General features: G+C 40.0%; 1 protein-coding gene across 1 annotated transcript in view; it reads right to left on the bottom strand.

Annotated features, from left to right (window-relative positions):
- The window catches only part of fat4 (FAT atypical cadherin 4), a 71,491-nt gene that overhangs the window by 26,785 nt on the left and 25,413 nt on the right, over positions 1-19,293 (bottom strand). The window contains exons 2-6 of the mRNA XM_077732924.1: positions 10,327-10,458; positions 5,066-5,327; positions 4,236-4,586; positions 1,242-2,164; positions 190-364 (exon numbers count right to left, since the gene is read on the bottom strand). Of these exons, the coding sequence (XP_077589050.1) occupies positions 190-364; positions 1,242-2,164; positions 4,236-4,586; positions 5,066-5,327; positions 10,327-10,458 (1,843 nt within the window). The remainder of the gene's footprint in view (positions 1-189; positions 365-1,241; positions 2,165-4,235; positions 4,587-5,065; positions 5,328-10,326; positions 10,459-19,293) is intronic.

The raw sequence follows: 19,293 nt of genomic DNA, 5'->3' as shown, positions 1-19,293 counted from the left end.
TGTTGACGGCAGGCAAGTTTCCTACAATGTATTCTAACAAAGCTTTTCTTCTTGGCAAATCTAGAAATATGTTACAGCACTCCAATCATGAGAAAGAACAAAGCAGATAAACCAAATTTGTGTAGTTAAATACAATCTTGCAAACCCAACTAAAAATATGCCAGCATTAAGCAACTTATTCCGCCTTACCTGAGTCAGTGGCTGTGATCAGGAGAACATATTTCCCTCGAATCTCGCGGTCCAAAGTCTGAGTCAAACTCAGTTGACCCCTTGAGGACAAGCTGAAGGCGCCATCGTCATTGCCACCACTGAGCATGTAGCTGAGCTGGCCATTGGCGCCTTGGTCGTCGTCCCTGGCGACAACCTGTGAAACAAATGGAGATTCAATCATTTGTATGCAATGTGTTTCTTGCCAAAAAGTTTTCCCGTGTAATTTTGACGTAGTCTCTCTATGATTAATTATATGCGTTTATTTTAGGGCGGCCCTGGTGCAATAGTGTTTAGCGCATCAGCGAGGTCTTGATTGTGCCCTGTGTTTCACCTCCATTGTTGCCTGTGATATGTTCCAGCACAACCCCACGACCCCTTTGAGGATAAGCGGTCATCATGTGGAGATGAGAAAGAATATTCTTGAGCAACATCATATGCTGACTGCTTGAAAACAAACAGTGTACTGCCACAAGGTTAATTTCATCACAGTAGTACCATGAAGGTAATTGTTGAGGGCAGGAAGTTCAGTGCTTATTCAATTCGCCCAATCGGATTTTCTCTGGGAAACAGTTACTGATTCCCAACTGATCAAGAGTAAGCAGACTCGTGAGTACGGTCGTTCTCCTCCATTTTTATATGCGGCTCATTTAACCCATCATGGTGGTCATAAACGTAATGATTTCTGTAGTGCATTTTCAGCCAAGCCGCATATTTTGGTGAAATGCCGTGGAGCACAAATTGGGCAGGACAAATTATACCCCTGTATCATTAAATCATTGGTTCACTCATGTTTTTCTCATGACATGCGGTTAAAAGAGACTCCATCTCACTAGTGGTAGTGATCTACTCACATACCTACAATTATTGAGTTAGTTAAAAGAAGTCAGTTCAGGGCATTTTCTCATTTGAGGTCTCTGGATTGTCATTAAAAAATACAGCAATCTCAGACACCCTGTCTGTGAATATCATTTACATTCTAACAACTTAATCATGTTAACCACTTGACAAAAGCTCAAAGAAAATCTAGTCACCTGCAAGATGTTACTCTGTATCTCTTCAAGGTTTTCTTGAACATTGACAGTATAAGGTGAGAGCTCAAACGTAGGGGAGCAGTCGTTGACATCCAGCAACACGATGTTGACAGTAGCCCTGTCTACCCTAGGACTGCTTCCACGATCAGAAGCTTGAACAACCAGTGAATAGGCAGACTGGACTTCACGGTCAAGCTGTTTGGCCACCGAGACCATCCCTGTGACTGAATCCATCCTGAAGTCTCCGTTGGTATTCCCTTCTGAGATAGAGAAGCGTATTTGCCCATTGGTGCCTTCGTCGGCATCAGTGGCAAACACTTGGATGATGTCTGTCCCGGTCAAAGTGTTCTCCTCAATCTCAATATCGTAAATATTCTGCGAGAAGCTCGGCGTGTTATCATTGATGTCCAGAACCAATATGGTCATGTCCATAGTGGATGATAATGGTGGCTCGCCTTTATCAGTGGCAACAACCGTCAGAGTATAGTTCGAAAGCTCCTCTCGGTCCAGTTCTCCAATCAACCTGACATCGCCATCTATGGTGCCAATGTTGAACTTGCTTCCGAAGGGTCCTCTGAGAGAGTATTCGACATAGCTGTTGGGACCGCTGTCGGCATCTGTGGCGCGGGCAGTGAAAACTACCGTGTCCACTGGTGTGTTCTCCTGGATATAGGTCATCTTTTGGGAGATGAACGTTGGTGGGCAGTCATTGACGTCCAAGAGGATGATCGACACCTGTGCCGTGCTGGTGAAGCGGGTCATCGGTGGAGGAGCCAGGTCATTGACTGTGATCACCAGGTTGTAGAAGGACTGAGTCTCCCTGTCCAGGGCCTTCTTGGTTTGTAGAACCCCCTCTTTGGTTATGACAAAGTAATCCTGGGGATCACCTGATGTAATTTTGTAAAGAAGTTGTGCATTTGGACCTGCAAGACACATAAATTGAGGAATTAGAAATGTATTACACCTACTAATCTTTGAGTGCTTACTGTGAAGATAGTGACGATTACTTAAAGCTTTCCCTTTTCAATTACAACGTACTTGTGTACAAACAGTTTACCCCTTTAAATCAAGTGTGATATTGCAGTAAAAAAAGTGGTATAAGAGTATTGCTTTTTTTGTGGGGTCCATAGGTCTGAATGTATGTCTGACTATGATTGACAAAAAAAAATAAAACACGCAAGCAATCTTAGTCCAATTTGTTGACATGGCAACTTCCAATTCTCACACAAAGCGCATACAAGACAAAAAATAGCCGACCAAACTTGGGAAAGGAAGTGGATGTCTGCATCCCGAAAAAATAGCAGAAACCAGGAAACCATCAATTGTTTTTGGTGTCCAAAAATGAAACAAGATTGTTTTTGACATGCTGGATTTTCCTGTTTACAAACAACACATTTCGCTTTTTAATTAGATCAAGTGAGGTCAACTCTATGAAATCCGCCTTTTTCTAAATGAGCCAAGCCAAGTCACGCATTACATTAGACGAAAACATAAGATCTGAGTTTAAAAGCAGCTGATGAGCTCTAACCACACACAACCTACATTACTGGATTTAATGGTGCAATGTAAAAGATACGCTACCAAAAAAATACCTGACACAAATGTCTAACATCTGGTCCTAAGTGCTCTATGCCTTACTTGCATTATCCAGTTTGTATTCAATTCCCAGTTCTAAATGAACTAAATCATCTTACAAGATATAATTTGATGGGGAATAACTGTTGTTTCATTTTATATTTTAGTAATAGTAAACTGACATTTTGAACAAAAATAGGGCTAAGCAAACTCAGTGGCCTTGAATGAAAAATAAAACTGCAATTCATAATCTTGGATTACAAATGATCTTGACAACAAATAATACCTTGTGTAAGTTAGAGGAAGAGGTGAACATTTCCCCCCGGCATCCATTGTTTTAGATGACAATCATTTATATGCCAAATGTGCTAAAATGCATTATCTAGCCTCATTTCCACATATTGTGTTTGTACAAGAAACTGAAACAGGAAGATATAGTTGAAATATTGGATGTATGGCAGGCTTAAAAAAAAGTTTTTAAATGCATACTTGAACTCTTTAACAAACTTTCAATTGACTTTAAAAGTTGAATGTGCTGGCTTCACACCACTGCTGCTTGCTTTGGTTGCTATGTTGTTGTGTTTGGGTTCCTCCATATAAGCAAATGACATGCAAAACCAGAAAGTGGTTCCATTCAGAAAGCTTCTGTGACATGATCTTAAATTGAGCATTGGTAATTCAACTCAACGGGGTAGTCATGTGGAAAGCATCTGCACCTTCCCACAGTGTGAGTGTATTTACAGTACACAAGTAATCCCTTATCAAAGGCATGAGTGCCATTTCCATCCTAGTTCAGACTACTCTATCCACAGACAAAGGAGGAGAGGGAGGGGGGGGGTCAAAGGGCAGGGCTTAGGAAGTGCTAACAATGGTGGAGTTTTATTTGGACAGTGGGAACGGGCAGCTATAGGTTTATGAGACTGTGGTGAATAGGCCAACAGGAGAACTGGATGCCATATTTCACGAGAGTGGAGGTCAGAAGCAGTGCATTAAGGGCCGAATGTAGGAGTAATTACAGGAAGCTTGGCAAAAGGTTGTCTCATAATCACATGGTGAGCAAGTCATATTTCATAATGCATGATATGAGGCTAGTGTTTGAGATTTAATATAAGTTTTTTTTTTATACGGCCAGGATATGGTGGGAAATAGTGTATAGGTGTACTAGTTTAGTTGGTCAACATTTTCCTATGTGAGTTTCGATGTTCATTAATATATTTGTCATATCAGTACTATTCACATTTAGTATGTACAGTATATAATCGCTTCAATTTGACGTCATAAAAGAGAAAAATCATGTCAACCTAATGTTGTAAACTTGTGTTACTACTACTTTTTTTAGGAAAAAATGAAGGTAGTGATATTTTATGTGGAAATGTATTGCTATGTATGTACATGGTCTTGTGTATGCCTTGTACATACCATCGTCTGCATCTTTGGCACTGACAGTAACAATACTGGATCCAGGCGGCAGGCTCTCTGAAATTGATGCACTGTACGCAGTTGTGTTAAATGCCGGCATGTTGTCATTCACGTCCAGGACGTTGAAATACACTCGGACTGTGCTGGACTGTCCCCCGCCGTCCAGCGCCTTGGCGGTGAGGATGTAATACTGTTGAGTTTCATAGTCCAACGTCCGCGTCACATTGAAAACACCAGTGACCGGGTTCAGCAAGAAAGTGCCGTCCTCGTCATCCTCCTCCAGCGAGTACGTGACCTCGCCATTCACCCCTGAGTCAGAATCGCTGGCCAGGATCGCCGCCACAATGGAGCCTAGAATACAGTTGGTTACAGATTACAAAAAAAATAAAAAACTTCAATGATTCGCTTTTCTTTTCCAATGCAATAAAACCCAAATATCAGCAGGGGGTTTTCGCTACCAGGTTCTACATGAATGTGAATGAGTCATTCATGGCTGAAAAGCACATTTAATTTCAAATATACAATTTCTTATATATATTCTTCAATTGCCTAGAAAGACCACCGGTTATTCATGACATTGATGAGTTAAAAAATGAATAAATATGCAATGTACACTTGGTCTTAAAACATTGATTTTCTAAACTGTCTGATTGTGGGTGATCTAAAACAAACATAACTACAGAGTTAAGAACTAATAGTCAACCCTTCCATTGACCCAACACCAGGGGAAACTCAGGGTTAATTATTTGGTGGAAGAATATTTTTTTGCAGGAACTTGGACATAGAAGTAAAAAGAATCAAACATCGTTCAAGTGTAAGAAAATCCTTACCTGAAGCTGTATCTTCAGGAATGTCGAAAGAGTACATTGGCCGTGAGAACTTTGGTGTGTGGTCATTGACGTCTTCCACAGTGATATTCAGCCTCATGTCCGACGACTGCTTCCCGTCATCGGCGCGCACCAGCAAAGAGTAACTGGAGCGGCGTTCCCGGTCTAGTTTCTTGGTGGCGATGAGGTCACCGGATTCGGGGTCGATCCGGAAACTGTCGTCTGCACCGCTGATGATGGTGTACGTCACCAGAGCGTTTGGGCCCTTAAAATACAGAAATAAAACTGGTTATCAGGTTGCAGTTGTCTTTTTTTGATTGAATATCCTGGTCAGCGCTACGGGCAACCTGAAGTTTAGTCCAGATGACTGTGGAAGGGAAAGTGTAAGGGACACTGCGGGCTGAATTGTTGACCCATTACAGAGAAAACATTTGAAGTTACATCGAGCATCCTCGTGACTCAGGGAGAAGACCCAAAATTTGATCTTGGCTTTCTCAGTATTGAACTTGTTGAACTTTTTACGGATAAAACCAGGCTAAGGTAGAAAAAGCATTTCATGTACACCGCATTTTATGTTCAAACCACAACAAAAGCCCTGCTTTCAGAAAAACGTTCCATGTTTAAAGATTCACTGAGTTTCTCTCATAAAGTAACTAATGCTTCCTTTGCTACAAATAGCGCGTGTGACAGCCTTCATTGCAGCTATGGCAAGAGGCTTTTGAATTGGTATACAGGCCCTGAATGCGATAGGGTGTGAAAGGGTCCGATGACAAAAACTTGACATTCAGGTTTGTGCACGCAACAATAGAAGATTAGAAAACCGTCTCGTCTCGAGGTTTTTTCTTATGCATTAAATAACAAAAAAAAGACATCAAAAAGCATTTGCCATTTAGTGGAATGAAGCAATGGCTCTTATTACAGCTACTTAAAAGCTGAGTGAGAAGGGTCTCTTTCAGTTGTGTCTGGGTAGGTTTGCAGGCTGCTTTTTGATCCTGCCTGGACAATGGGAAGGCTTATGTTGAGCTGTGTCCATTAGCATATTTACTGGCTGTTGACTGATGACAATTGGATTCACATGGCATGGTGGATTTAGTGTATTTTTTTTTCTAAAGGTACGTGCACCAGCGGGTGTCAGTATAGGAGAGCAGAAGTAGGAAGGCATGATAAGGAAACCAATTTTGTCCAAAAGGAGACGGCCGTTTGACATAAAAAAATAAGGCCTAAAAGTCACACAAAAGTTCTAATGTGCCAATCAACTTATTTCAGTCAGTCACAATTTTTTCAACTGGTATTTCTTGAATGCTTGACCTTGCCTCATTGCATTAGCAGAGACCAATTCTTAGGTCCAGGTGCAGTAAAACTAAAAAGTAAGGCAGCCGGCGTGAGGCTGCGCTCATCTAAAAACCCTGCTGTCATCAATCAGTGACTCTCGCTCTGGCAATCCCATCTACCACCTGGGGTACAGTCTAGAAACCAACACTGGTCGCTTTGCCAATTAAATTTTGCAGCAGGCGGTCATTTTTGTGAAAGTTACGCCCTAAAAAAATGGAAATCCGTTTTTCTAAATAATCTTTTTGGCAATGTGATTAAGATCTGAGTCACTAACAGCACTTTTACTCTTGACCTTGACTCAAGCCAAGTTTACAGCCCTCGATAGACACATCATTGAAAAGGGGTGGCTGAGGGGGGTTAACCAATTAAACAGCAGACTTCCAGGAGCAGCAAAAGGAAACACATTTAACAGACAGAAGACCTCAAGACAAACTCGGCAACGTAGACATTTGAAAAACTATGTGCTGACACCCGTCACCTGTTTCTATTTGACAGGGTGGCTATCCAGGAAAAAAAGAGGTAGCCGCAGCTTTAACTTGAATGGGTTTCCAGGGCTTCTGTAATTTAGCCAAGATGGCAGTAATGTTGACGTGTCTGGGAAGGCAAAGGAGACGACACATTCAGGATAATTGACGAGGGATAAGAGTGCATTCGGATCATGTTTTTTTGGCCATTTATGGCTAAGGTTTTAAAAAGTGGATATAAATCATGTTTATTTTTGTTTTGTCATATTTCTGCAGCTGTGTTTAACCGGGATATATTTCAATTAAGGTTGTAATTCGGATTTTCACTGCCCTTATTCAATGTTCAAAATCCCAAACTTACAAATCTTGTATTACGCATGCCCAAAGCTCCTTATTACCTGTCTACATTGACGACTTCCTGGCACTGCAATAAAGTTGAGAAACACTTCTAGGGCTCACAATTCAGGGGATCCTTGACAAGTATCAATGACCAAACCATCTGTGGTGTTTTTTTTTTTTTAAATCACATCAGTTAAGAAAAAGTTTCATCAGATCCAAGTCGTTGACGTCTATTTTGACTCTCAGATGCTCCTCTCTGGAGCAGTGTCGCAATTTGTCCTAATCAAAACTGCACAAGTGAAATGTTACACAAGGTTTAGCTAATCTAATAAAACACGTCAGTGAGGTGACAAAGTTTTCAAAGGTTTTGAGCTTCTATTGGTCCTGGTGCACTGATTCAAATTCAATCCTTTTAAGGTGAAAACAGGCCCAGACAGACAGAATTTTTACTACACAGTAAGGTCTGGAATATGATGTCTGCATTGAGCCTGTCAGCTGGTCAACAGATTGGCCTCAAAGGGGAATCTTCCGATCTGTTGCCGGTGTCGGCGCAACTTGGGTTTCCTGTGTGAGGATGTGGGCAAAGAACTTGGCGATAGTAGAACTCTTACATCTTAGCAACCTCTTTTTTTGCAAAACGGCATACATACGCTTTCTGTTTCAATTCAGCTCCTAATAACGAGACTTTACTTTTTTCGCTAATGTTGAAAATAGCTGGTGGCTCGTAGCTCAGACTGCCATCCCATTAAATCCGGGTAAGGAAAAAGTGAGCATAATTTCAATTCCATATGCTTTTCGAGATGAAAGGCCAACTAATGTCCCAAAAATCCAGCATTCCCCCAACAATTGAACCTGCCTTCTGCACTGAGATTTACAGTCAATACGTAGTCTAAAAAAATAAATGCCCGTAAGTGCGACTTTATGACTTTTCTCACACGACGCGGGGCCGAGGCCAACAGCTGTGCTTTCAAAGTTGTGTGGCCTCATCATTTCAACTTGAGACTATGTTGGCTCTTTGTGATCTCAAAAGTCCAACTTTTGCCCCAGGATTTAATGTTCCAAGTGTGACTAAGCAACTAATGACGGGAAACCTGCTCCTCATTGAAAGGGGGGAAATCAATGATGTAATCCAAAACAACTTGGTTGACTTTCTATGGGGTTCATAAGCTTCAAATCAATAAAGAAATGTTGACTGTTCTAAATGATATACTATGTATGAGAAAAAAAATTGGCTTGAACTTATTTGGGTCTCACATTCAAATTTGAAAGATTGGAGTTTCTCTAATTAGTTAAAAAAATATTTGGATTGGATTTTGCCTATTAAAAACAATATGTAGCAGTTTATCAAGATGGTGCACAGATACTGAAATTATTACAACACTAAAACAACAATCGATATTGGGCAGCACTTAAGAAATAAGGTGCCAGTCTGTACATTTCAGGATATAGTTTCCAACCGCTGTATCAAAAGAAAAAAAAGTATGTTTTTGAAACAAAACCATAAAAAAATGTGGTATTGCAATCCTAGATTTTGCCACATTGAGATTCTAAATTACTTTAACTGAGCAAACAGATTACAGCATGTTCTGTACCAAGTCAATCACCCTTTCATGATAAAATTGTGATTTCGGTAAAGCTATTTATAAGGTTGCTTTTAAAAAGTGCAGAAAAAAAGTATAACATATAAGCCACAGTTTAACAAGGTAGTGTTTTTTTCTATTTTGGATAGGATGCCATTGAAGTAATGCGGGAGGATTAGCGACAGGGCGAGACGCTCCTTTGGGACCTCTCAGATATCATTAAAAAAAACATGGGGGAAGTCGGAACAATTTTCAAGTGCACATGTCGGCGCTGCGTTTTAGGAGGATTATGGAGAGTGGGCCAATGTGTTGATACGTCGCGGCAAACGAGTGTTTGTAATCTGTCTTGCTCATATGTGACAAAGGTCAAGCGCTAATTTTAACCTTGCCGACGGCCGGTAATCCTGCATTGTTGCGAGAGTGGTATGAGAGCGTCCAGTCAGTGTAAAGAAGACACTCATGTCCATACACTAAGGCTGGCTTTACACAGTCGGGCTCAAGTGGCAGATTCCTGACGAGGCACGTGACTTTGCTAAATAAACGAACAGCATAAAGATATTAAATGTTAGGTGACAAGATTACAAACTGTATACATGATATGACTTATATTCATAGGCTTTATCCACAACGAGGAAGTTCATACTTTGCTTTCTTTGGACCGGACCAATATATAATTGGCAAAACAGTTTGAGTTTGGTGAACTTTCTTTTCAGGTTTCAATTCTTTCAAGAGTTCCTCGTCTTGATAACAGTGGAATAAAACGGGTTGGATGTGGTAAAGTATTTAAGTAAATCCAGGCTGATCAGTACAGGTGGGAATACATTCTCAGAGGATCCTGGATGGGATAATATAGATAGATATGATAGTAGATACTATTGTCTGTATTCACTGTATTTGTTATGATTTTTAGCAGTTCATATTTGCTACAAACTTTAAGGGAAATATCTAGATTTATTTTATACTTTTCCCCTTTGTTTTAGAATGTTGCTTGTTTAGGGTGGTCCTGACAAAATGAGCTAGTGCTCACTTTACTTTGCAATCTCCTATGGGCTGTTTTCAAATCCAAGTTTTAAAAGCAATTGCATACAATTTGCCAATTTGTTGACTTTATTTTTGTGAATTCACACTCCTCTAAGGGACTATTTTTTTCCCAAAAAGCGATCAGCAAATCCCATGATATATTCTGGATTTATTCGATCCTCGTGTCGACTTCTTCCAAGTCTAGTCAGAATATTTTTAAGTCCATAAACAGGGTTAAAGTTTATAACATTATATTTGGCCAAACTCTAAATTACCAACAAAATATTGACTTTAATCAAAAACTACTTTTCTTCATGATTTCTCTCATAGGTATCATGGATGTATTTCTTTGGAACTTGCCAACCTTGAAAAAGTACAAGTAGCTCCTCGTGTATTGGTTTTTCTACAGTGCGAAACAAAAATTGAGACCCCATTCCAAATTAAAATGAGTCCCACGGTAGCCTGTCTGGGTGTGCAAAACAGGTGCAAAAACACAGCCAGTCCTTCCATAAACTTGGGGAGCCATTACCTCGTCTGCATCCGTGGCTGTTAGCTGCATTATCTTGAAGCCGTCCCCCACGTTCTCCTCAATAGTTACGTCCAGGATGTCATTGGGGAAAAGTGGAGGGTTGTCGTTTACGTCCTGAAGTGTAATCTCCACCTGCAGAGAGAGAAGGACCACCAAGGTTTTGGTTAGAGCTCAGCCAAAATGAACCTGAAGTACAATATGTGAGGAAGAATGAGCAAATGAGCTGTACATTTGTGTAGTGGTTAATGAAAATAAAGCCAAAGCTGTGGATCATATGCCAACTTTTCTACATTTCCTTAGGTTACAGAAAATCAGCCGCTGATACCACATGAACGGCGATGTTTTCTGTTTCTCTGAGTGATACTATTAGGGTATGTAGTATTCCTGATATAATACTCGACACGACTTGTCTCGAAGTGGTACTTAGGGAACCACAATGTGGCTTCTAACTCGACCTCATGCACCCCGCAGGCCCGCATAGAAAACATGCATTACACTATTACCAATGTCAAGGGCTGCTTTGCTTAAATGACACAAAATAAACATAGATCACGGGAGACCGCAGACCCCCCCGGCTGCTTAAACCTTTGGCCGTATGTGGCGATTTGTTATGCTAATTGAAATGTAATGCACAACTTTCTCTTTATAAATCGAAATGATGTATTTTAGAGTGTTAGGCATATTATTTGAATTTTATACTCTTTTCTATTCATGTTGCTACTACAAAACTGCAATTTCTCCTAATCAAATTTAACAAAGAGTTATTCTACTGAATTCCCATTAATATTCATATAACCTGCAAAAACACGTTGTTACATAAGATAATGTTGAAAACCCCTTGGAGACAATGCAAGTCAGGCGTTTACAGTTTCAGATGTTCCTACTCTGTTTGTGACTGTATTATATTTCCACAAGTCAAACTGGGAGCCCCCAGGCGCCTCCACTTACCCCTATGTTCATTTCAAAGTCAGAAAGCATGCAGTTTGAACCATAACTGTCATTTTTCCCAGTTTTTTTGGCTCGATTAATACGACGGTAAAGACAATTATGGATTCTTTTTTCATTACTTTGCCCCCTATAAAATACTGGCGGACAAAACTGTGTGAAGGGGAATAATAATAGGAAATAGGAGGAATATGGGGCTCATGAAATGTCAACAAGGGCTTTATTCAAGAGTTTCCTGCAGTAAATGCACAATGTGTCTCAAGGTCTTGCCTTGACATTGTTTTCTACGACACACATGCAATGATCCAGTTTTAAGTATAACTAGTGTGATTTCTGTTTATTAATTTTAATTCATTTATTCTGTTTTTATTAACATTGGAAACATTTTTACATGTATTTTTAGACAAAAATATATATTTTGGAAATATAATAAAATATTTATTTTAAAAACCATATATGTATATTAACAATTGCCATATGTGACTAACTGGGAGGCAGTTCATGTGTAGCCGAGCTGAAATCTACCATTTTTTGAAGTCTATGGCATTAAACCAGCTCTGGGCTCCATATTGTCACGAACGAGAACGAGAGGCCTCTTGACCTAAAAGTTAGGCAAACATGCCACTATAACAGCGACGGTCGAGTCTACTTGAGCAAAAGGAATGGGGGAAAAGTCAACAAACAATGAATATTTATTTCTCGCTATGTGTGTGTAGTGGGGGTTTCCCTTTGGGGGTTCCCCTTGATGTGTAAATATTGCAAGGGCCACTTGTGAAGACTGAGCTAATTAGGCTAGAAGCACACTTATAGGAAATAATTATGCTTAAAATTATGTATATTTTTTTTTGAGGCACAATTAGGCATTCTGCACCTTGATATTTTAAAGGGCTTAAAAGGGAAAGATTGTTGATCATGACTGAAAGTAAGGCCAAGTGGAAGGAGATATAGTGAAGCTTATTAAGCACGATACAAGGCAGGTAAAACCTTTCAGTTTACACTCTAAATGATTGTGTTTCACGCTTGCCCCGTTTCAAATTACATGTGGCCTCCAAACGTGTATTATTGATGTGGTTGTATGAATGATTCACAGTTCAAGTGCAAAACAAACAATTACCCCCAAAAAAGTAAAAACTATCAATGGTGAACAGAAATACAATGTCTGTGCAACCTTGCAAGAATATAAAGGTCCGAACCCATACTAATTTAATGTTTTAGTAACATTGTATTGCGAATAAAATGCTTGATAAAACGGCTGATTTTATTTCCATAAAAGAAACTCCCACTCAAATATTTCAGACTACTATGAATCAAGGAGGATCGATAGTCTCTTGTTTTGACGTGTAGTTATCGCAGAAAACCTCAAAATATATTGTAATTATTATGAAATATAATGAGTTTCGAAGTCTTTTACCTCAATAAATCAACGTTCCTTTTGGTTGCACACGTACTTGGAGTTTCTGCTGACAGTCTACATTCCGCCAAGATTAAAACGACAGAACACGGAATATAGCAAAATTAATGTTCCGTCTCACCACTGCCACGCGAGAGGAACGTTTTGGGAATCTTGGCTCAAGCTAGAAGCAAAGGAAATGTCACTTGGAGCAATTTTCCCACTCAAAGTTACAAAATGGGCAAAATCTGGACATAAACGCAGTATGTGTCCGATAAGTGACTTGAGCAGGTGCTATACTAATTAGAAATATGGACATTTTAAAATCAATGCGGTACCAAGGTTGCGACTGGAAATTCCACATAAAATACATCTTTTAAAGTAAATCTTGATAAGAATGTAATTGTCTGATAAAGCAGCAGTGGTTTCAGAATGATTTAAGTACTTGTAAGACGCAGTTGACGTGTCAAGGTCGAGACAAAAAATTCCCATTACACTTGGCCTGACTTTTTAAAAAAGCAATTTGCATTTGGACTTGATCTTTTAAATACTGATTGTACTCCAAACATAACACTACATCATCAAGCAGGAAGCTTGATTTGTACGCATTTAAATCTTCTCCTCCACCTGCTTTTGGGAATCCCAGTTCATCCTGCTATCTTATTTCATCACTCCCAACTTCCGAGTCTGTCAGACTCCCTTTCCATCAGAATTTTGATGCTAGTCTCTGGAGGAAAATTTGTTTTTCTACTTGGGTCATGAAGAACCAGGTCACAGGACTTGAATGAATCTAAAGCTGTACATTTATATAGCTCAAAAGTGAAATATTTGGGAATTCCACCAAAACAATACTTGCAAACACAGAGGAAATAATGGGAGTTCATCAAGGGTTCATTGATGAGAAAATAAATATGCCACACAAGTCTTTGGATATTCAACAATTTGCATAATCGATCGCTCAACCTCCCACTTTAAATGGATTGGACGTCTACAAATGAAAAACTGATTTAAGGAGACCGACTGCAAACTATCACAATTTAAAGAACCGCATCCAGACATCCTCAGCAAAAATCAAAATAATGATTCCCACATCATCTTCAGGTTGAAACAATTCCTTCCAGAAAAAAAGTCCCTGCTGTCTAAAACAATATTTCATATGTTTTACTTCTGCAAAAGCCTAGTGGCCGCCTGGACAAAGTGCAGACCCTATGTCTGCGTTCCTAAATCTAAATGCTGTATAGCAAGGAACACGCAGAGTACCACGCTGTGTAATAGAAATGAAAGCGGTAGAAGACTGCATTTAAATATCATTTATGCTATTTATCTGGTCCAGCGTTGGCTCCAGAAAGAGACCAATACTATGTTAAGAGTGCCATCTGGACAAATTGTCCAAGACAGGTCAAAGAGAACTCTTCCGTAAAGCGTCTTTGGCGCATTGGATCGCAAACCGTCTGGCTCTGTCAAACAAAAACCGGCGGTGTAATTCATCTTCCGACCGCAGTCATCAGGGCTTCGGGCTGAAGTACACGAGCTCCGGCAAGAGGGGCGGAATTTGAGCATGCCGGAGATGGGAATACGCACAGCGATGAAAAGCTGGACCCGGGCCAAACCTCAACTCTCGAAAAGCCAGGATATACGATCGCCTTCCCCCTCAAGCCCCCCTTAGAAAATTTAAACTGAAAAAAAGAGAAGAGCGACAAACAAAACTGGAGAGTCTGCACAGGATCACCAAGCACCTTGGCCTTACGTAACTAACGAGAAAGTGGAAGAGCGGTGGAGGGTTGTCTAAAGGAGTCCAGACAATGTCAGACAAGTGGTTCTAATAAAGAGGATCACTGTCCTCTCGACGGACCACTTCACCACCTGTTAAAAGATTGTTTATCTACAGCTGGACCCCCTCCGAGCCCCTTAAAAGCCCTTGCCAAGCTGAGCATTTTGGGACAAACCCATAATCCAACATAACAAATTACCCTCTTGGTTATGCGGACTTGGATGTTGATTCATAGATGTTCTGGATGGAAATCCTGATAGATTATGCCTAGAGAAAATCAGGGGTCCTAAAAGCTGGATGTAGAAATACATACATTCATACGATTTCAGTTCCGCTTATCCTCACAAGGGTTGCCAGCTGACTTCAAGCACCAGGAGAGGGACAGCGTAAATTGGTCGCCAAGTGTTTTGGGCAAGATGGAAAGCGTAATTAAGGTGAAGCCTGAACAGCGCTAATGGAATCAGGATATTATTTGAGAGCCCCTTGAAGCCCGAGCACTATTCAAAAGTATCAATGAAATCACAGAAACAACCACATTCCCCATCTTGGTGTTTTGTGGTAAGATGGACATGTAAAAAGATGCATATTCCATATTCTGTAAGATGAAAGGCAAAAACAAGATGAAATAATTAGTCAATTTTCACCTGGAGAGGCTTTGAGGGGACACTTTTGGGTTTTCTTCTTACTTTGTTGGCTGGGGTAAGGTACCATTTTTTAGTCGCATTATCACTGCACTTTGAATGGAATTACCTCCAGTTAAAGCTCTTGAAAGGGAGCCAAAATAACAAACGTATTTCGTCTACTCTGAGAAACTCTTCGGACTGTGTAAGTAGTCTTTTTTTGCGGCTAGGCACTTATTTTATATATACATTGATGCAGATATACTAAAACTGACTTTTTGGATGAAATCAACAAAGTTATGAGAGTATATTCATATACACAGTATGTCTCTTTTGCGGTTTGGTCATGTGACATTCACTTTCCTGCATAAGAGCTTTTGCACGTTTTTTTTCTGTTAAAAGCAGAGTGCCGTATGGAGCAAAAGGGCGAATCCTGGAGATGAACAAAAATTGTAAAAAAAAGTGAAATAAAATTGATCTGTTAACAACATCAATCAGAATGCTGTGTTTTCACCTCTGACAGCATATAGGACAGCATCCTTTTTCCTCTTATTAAAATCCTTTTCAGAGACATTTGGATAAAAAAGTTAAATAAAAGACTACGAAAAGTCCTTTTTGCAACTCGGTAAAAGCAACTTTCACTAAATGACTTCCCATCGAGCTTCCGTCTGTTTCTGTTCGCAGTCAAAATTGGTGCACCAATCACTCATTGCACATTCATACGTATGCAACAAATAAACCGGGCCCCTCCAACCTCACAGTTGCATTTGTACGCATTTCTTAGAACGATACAAGGACGTTTTAAAGGATTCGCATATTCAGCAAAGGGCATTATCATGAAGATAGACCTTTTTTTTGGAAAGGACAATCCATCTTAATTAAAGCACCATTTGTATGGCCTTCAACATTGCATGGGAAGAAGCATCTCAGATAAAGACGGGATCTCAGGCCCTGGCGACTTCATTAGCGGATTAAATAAGAAAAAAAAAAAACCTCAATGGGCTCCCATGTTGCCGACACATTTCATTATCTCCCACTGTTCATTTCTAGTTTACATTTTAAGGCCCAGAATAGAGCCAGAGCTTGATTGCTTTACATTCCTTAGGAGTTCCACATAATGCGGGGCAGCCTCTTGGAGATTTACAACTGAGCCGTGACATCGGCTACTGGAAGGAGTCGATTATGATCCCTGACTCAGACGTCAACTGTCAGGCAAGAAGTCATGTCAGAACTGAGGCAGACTGGTCAAGTTGTAGTCCACTATGTACACTTATCTTTACAGTTTGCTCATGTTCTAATTTTTCTCCCTACAATTAAGATAATAGAGCTTTCTTTTTAAATGCAATTGTCTTTGTCACACTTTAATGACAGTAGTCACAACTCACCAATCTGGGGGTGCAGATGGTCCTTTGTCTCACTGTGTGCCCTACGACTAACTGGCGACCAGTCTAGGGTGTAGTTCGCCTTTCACCCGAAGACACCTGGGTTAGGCTCAAGAAAAACCCTGCAACCCTTTCGAAGATGGGCGGTATGGAAGATGAATGTACAATATGTACTTCATCTGGCAAAAATGCACACTCCCACCCAATAGTTTATCTCCACTAGATGTCCAATCCATATGAAGCGAAGAGGTGGCGAATGACAGTAGTCAACAGTAGTGTGAGAAGGGATTTAGAACTTTCCAATTGAAGTTCTTCTGCTTTGTCCACAATAAACTATCTATTTGAAAACCATGCTTGGGTAGAGTTGTTTTTACATGGTTGAATCCAGACTTTGCGCTTCAATCCGGCTGGGAAAACAGACGCCGAGCTAACACCTCCTCCTCAATAAATAACATTGAGGCACCATGGTGAAAAGCACTTAAGCTCCCGGTCTGACTGCAAACTGCTGAAACAAAGCACCTCAGTGTATTTATAATTTATAACAAAATCCAAATTAGAAGGTGCCGAGATGAAAAAGTTTATAAAATGTCAAAATTTTACAAATATTCGCATTGATGGCAGGTCAACAAGAATAATTATTGGTACTCTTTGCAAGGTCAGGGGAGGACTGATTACTTCCTCAATTTGATGATTTTCCTGTTCTAACAGGAAGTAGGAGCGGGAACGCAGTACAATGAAGGCTTACTCTGTCCGATTAGAGATAAAAACCAAAGTTTTACCACATCATCCGATACTTTTATATCGATAACGGCATCAATAAGGCGGAGAAAATATGAGAATGTCAATAATACATCGCCCAACTGCTTTCATGGGATTGAATGGAAACTTCTTTCCAGAGCAAATTTCTTTACAACCAATGAAACTGAAATTTATGTGACCCATTTTTATTTTTTTGTCACCTTTTGCTATTTATTTCAACGAAAATTTATTTTACTAGCGTATACCAGGAATTGGAAATATTTAGTTGACAATTCCAAGTGTCCGAAATATTTTTTCTTCATGACGAACTGTGAGCCTGGAATTTTTTTTTGTCTAGACTAAACACCAACTTCAAAGAAAAGTCATTTGTTTTTCATCAAATTCTTCAATACCCACAAGACCTATTCTAGTGTGTTTTTTTTGTTAGGATTTATTTCTTCTTGCAATAGTGATAGTAATGAAGAGCAGAAGTCGGCACCCCCAGTCTACAACCCCTTTACCCCCCCTTTCATTTCCCTCTCCTGATCCTTAAAATATATGTCAGAGCCCCAGCAGAGGTCAGCTAACAAACGACACCCTTGTGTTAAAAGCGGGTTTTCCGCCCTCGGGGAAACTAAGGGCATCCCACAATGCAAACCTTGCGACCTGACGAGCTGACCCTCCAAACACTGGGGGGAGGCGGGCTTAAAAGGTGTTATGGATGAGCGTTGAGACAGACACAAAGGAAGAATGAAAGACAGACGATGAGAAGTCCAAGAGCTACTACCCCTCACGCATGGAAGCCTCTGTGGGCCCTTCTTAAGTTGACAATTAATAGGCCTTCTCAAAGAAGATTTAAGACCAATTGTATCACTGCCATTCGCCTGCATTGAAGCGTAACTTACACAACTGTTAGCAAATGCCAAAATACATTTGAACTAGAAATGGTCATTATTTACAGTGCTTGTTGGGCGATAAAACTCTAAGGTACATGTGAGGTGTTACACTTGACCATTTCGCTGCGTCATAATGAGATGTTATGTTTATAATTGTTTAGTTTCTTTTTTTTTTTTTGCAAATGATTCACGACAAAACTAACACCTGAAATTGTTTAATCTTGGATCCTAAAAACTTGAGCATTGCCAAAACAGGAACAAAAAGGGCCAAATTTTGCCAACTTTTGAGATGCTTAGATTATAAACCAGACATCTGCTAAATTTAATATCCCGGGTAGTGTTTGAATTAAGACACACATTCTAAAATTAGTCTCACATTTTGGCAGAATTCTAAGCGTTTTGGCGGAAAGTTTCTTTGCATATGAAATGAGCGATTGAACACAATATTGGAGCAAGTTTTTTCCATCCATCTAAAAAAGAAAGAAATAAGACCTTTGAAGCCTCAGTTCCCATGAATGAAACTAAACTTGTATGGTTTCTGCTGGCTTCCTTGTAACACTAGTGCAATTCATAGCAATTGCTCTGCGTGATATTTCATTGAATCACTGGCTGTTAATCCAGGTCAATAAAAGAAAAAATCAACTAATCCAGATTAAAGCAGACAGACACAGAACGGTTTGGTCGAACGTGCCGCCCCGGGGCCTGAGGACGTCCTTTTTCCCCCCCTGATTTGCGTTATTCTCATGCCTGTGACTATTTATCTGTGTGGGAAACGACCGGTCTGATTCCTGGAGGGAATTTTAACGAGAAAGGTAATGATTAGGAAGCTGCCAAAAACGGCATCCTATTCACCATCTGTACATACGTTGCCCCGGTGACAATCCAGTCCCAAGAAAAGATTTTTGTCATTTACGTTCTTGCTGTCAATGCAACAGCGGGACATTTTTTGCTGCGTCTCACTCCACCTGAATGCTTATAAAGTAAATAAAAGAGTGCATAAGGTGTTTAAAGTTCCCATATGCCAAAAAGAAAATGAACTATTTTCTTTAGGACAGATAGAATGTTATATGTATATATATATATATTGCATAAAATGCTAAATGCTCACATCGCCGCAGTTAAAACATTTACATATGAATAACTATGTCTGGTGGGGCGTGGCTTATAGAAGTTTGGCTCATAAATCACGCACGGGTTTGCCAGGGTTCCAACGCGAAATGCTTTT

This window comes from Stigmatopora nigra, chromosome 14 (genome assembly GCF_051989575.1).
Source record: "Stigmatopora nigra isolate UIUO_SnigA chromosome 14, RoL_Snig_1.1, whole genome shotgun sequence".
In the NCBI taxonomy this organism is placed as follows: Eukaryota; Metazoa; Chordata; class Actinopteri; order Syngnathiformes; family Syngnathidae; genus Stigmatopora; species Stigmatopora nigra.
Note: the sequence above shows the minus strand (reverse complement) of the source record. Positions and strands in the feature narration are given on the sequence as shown.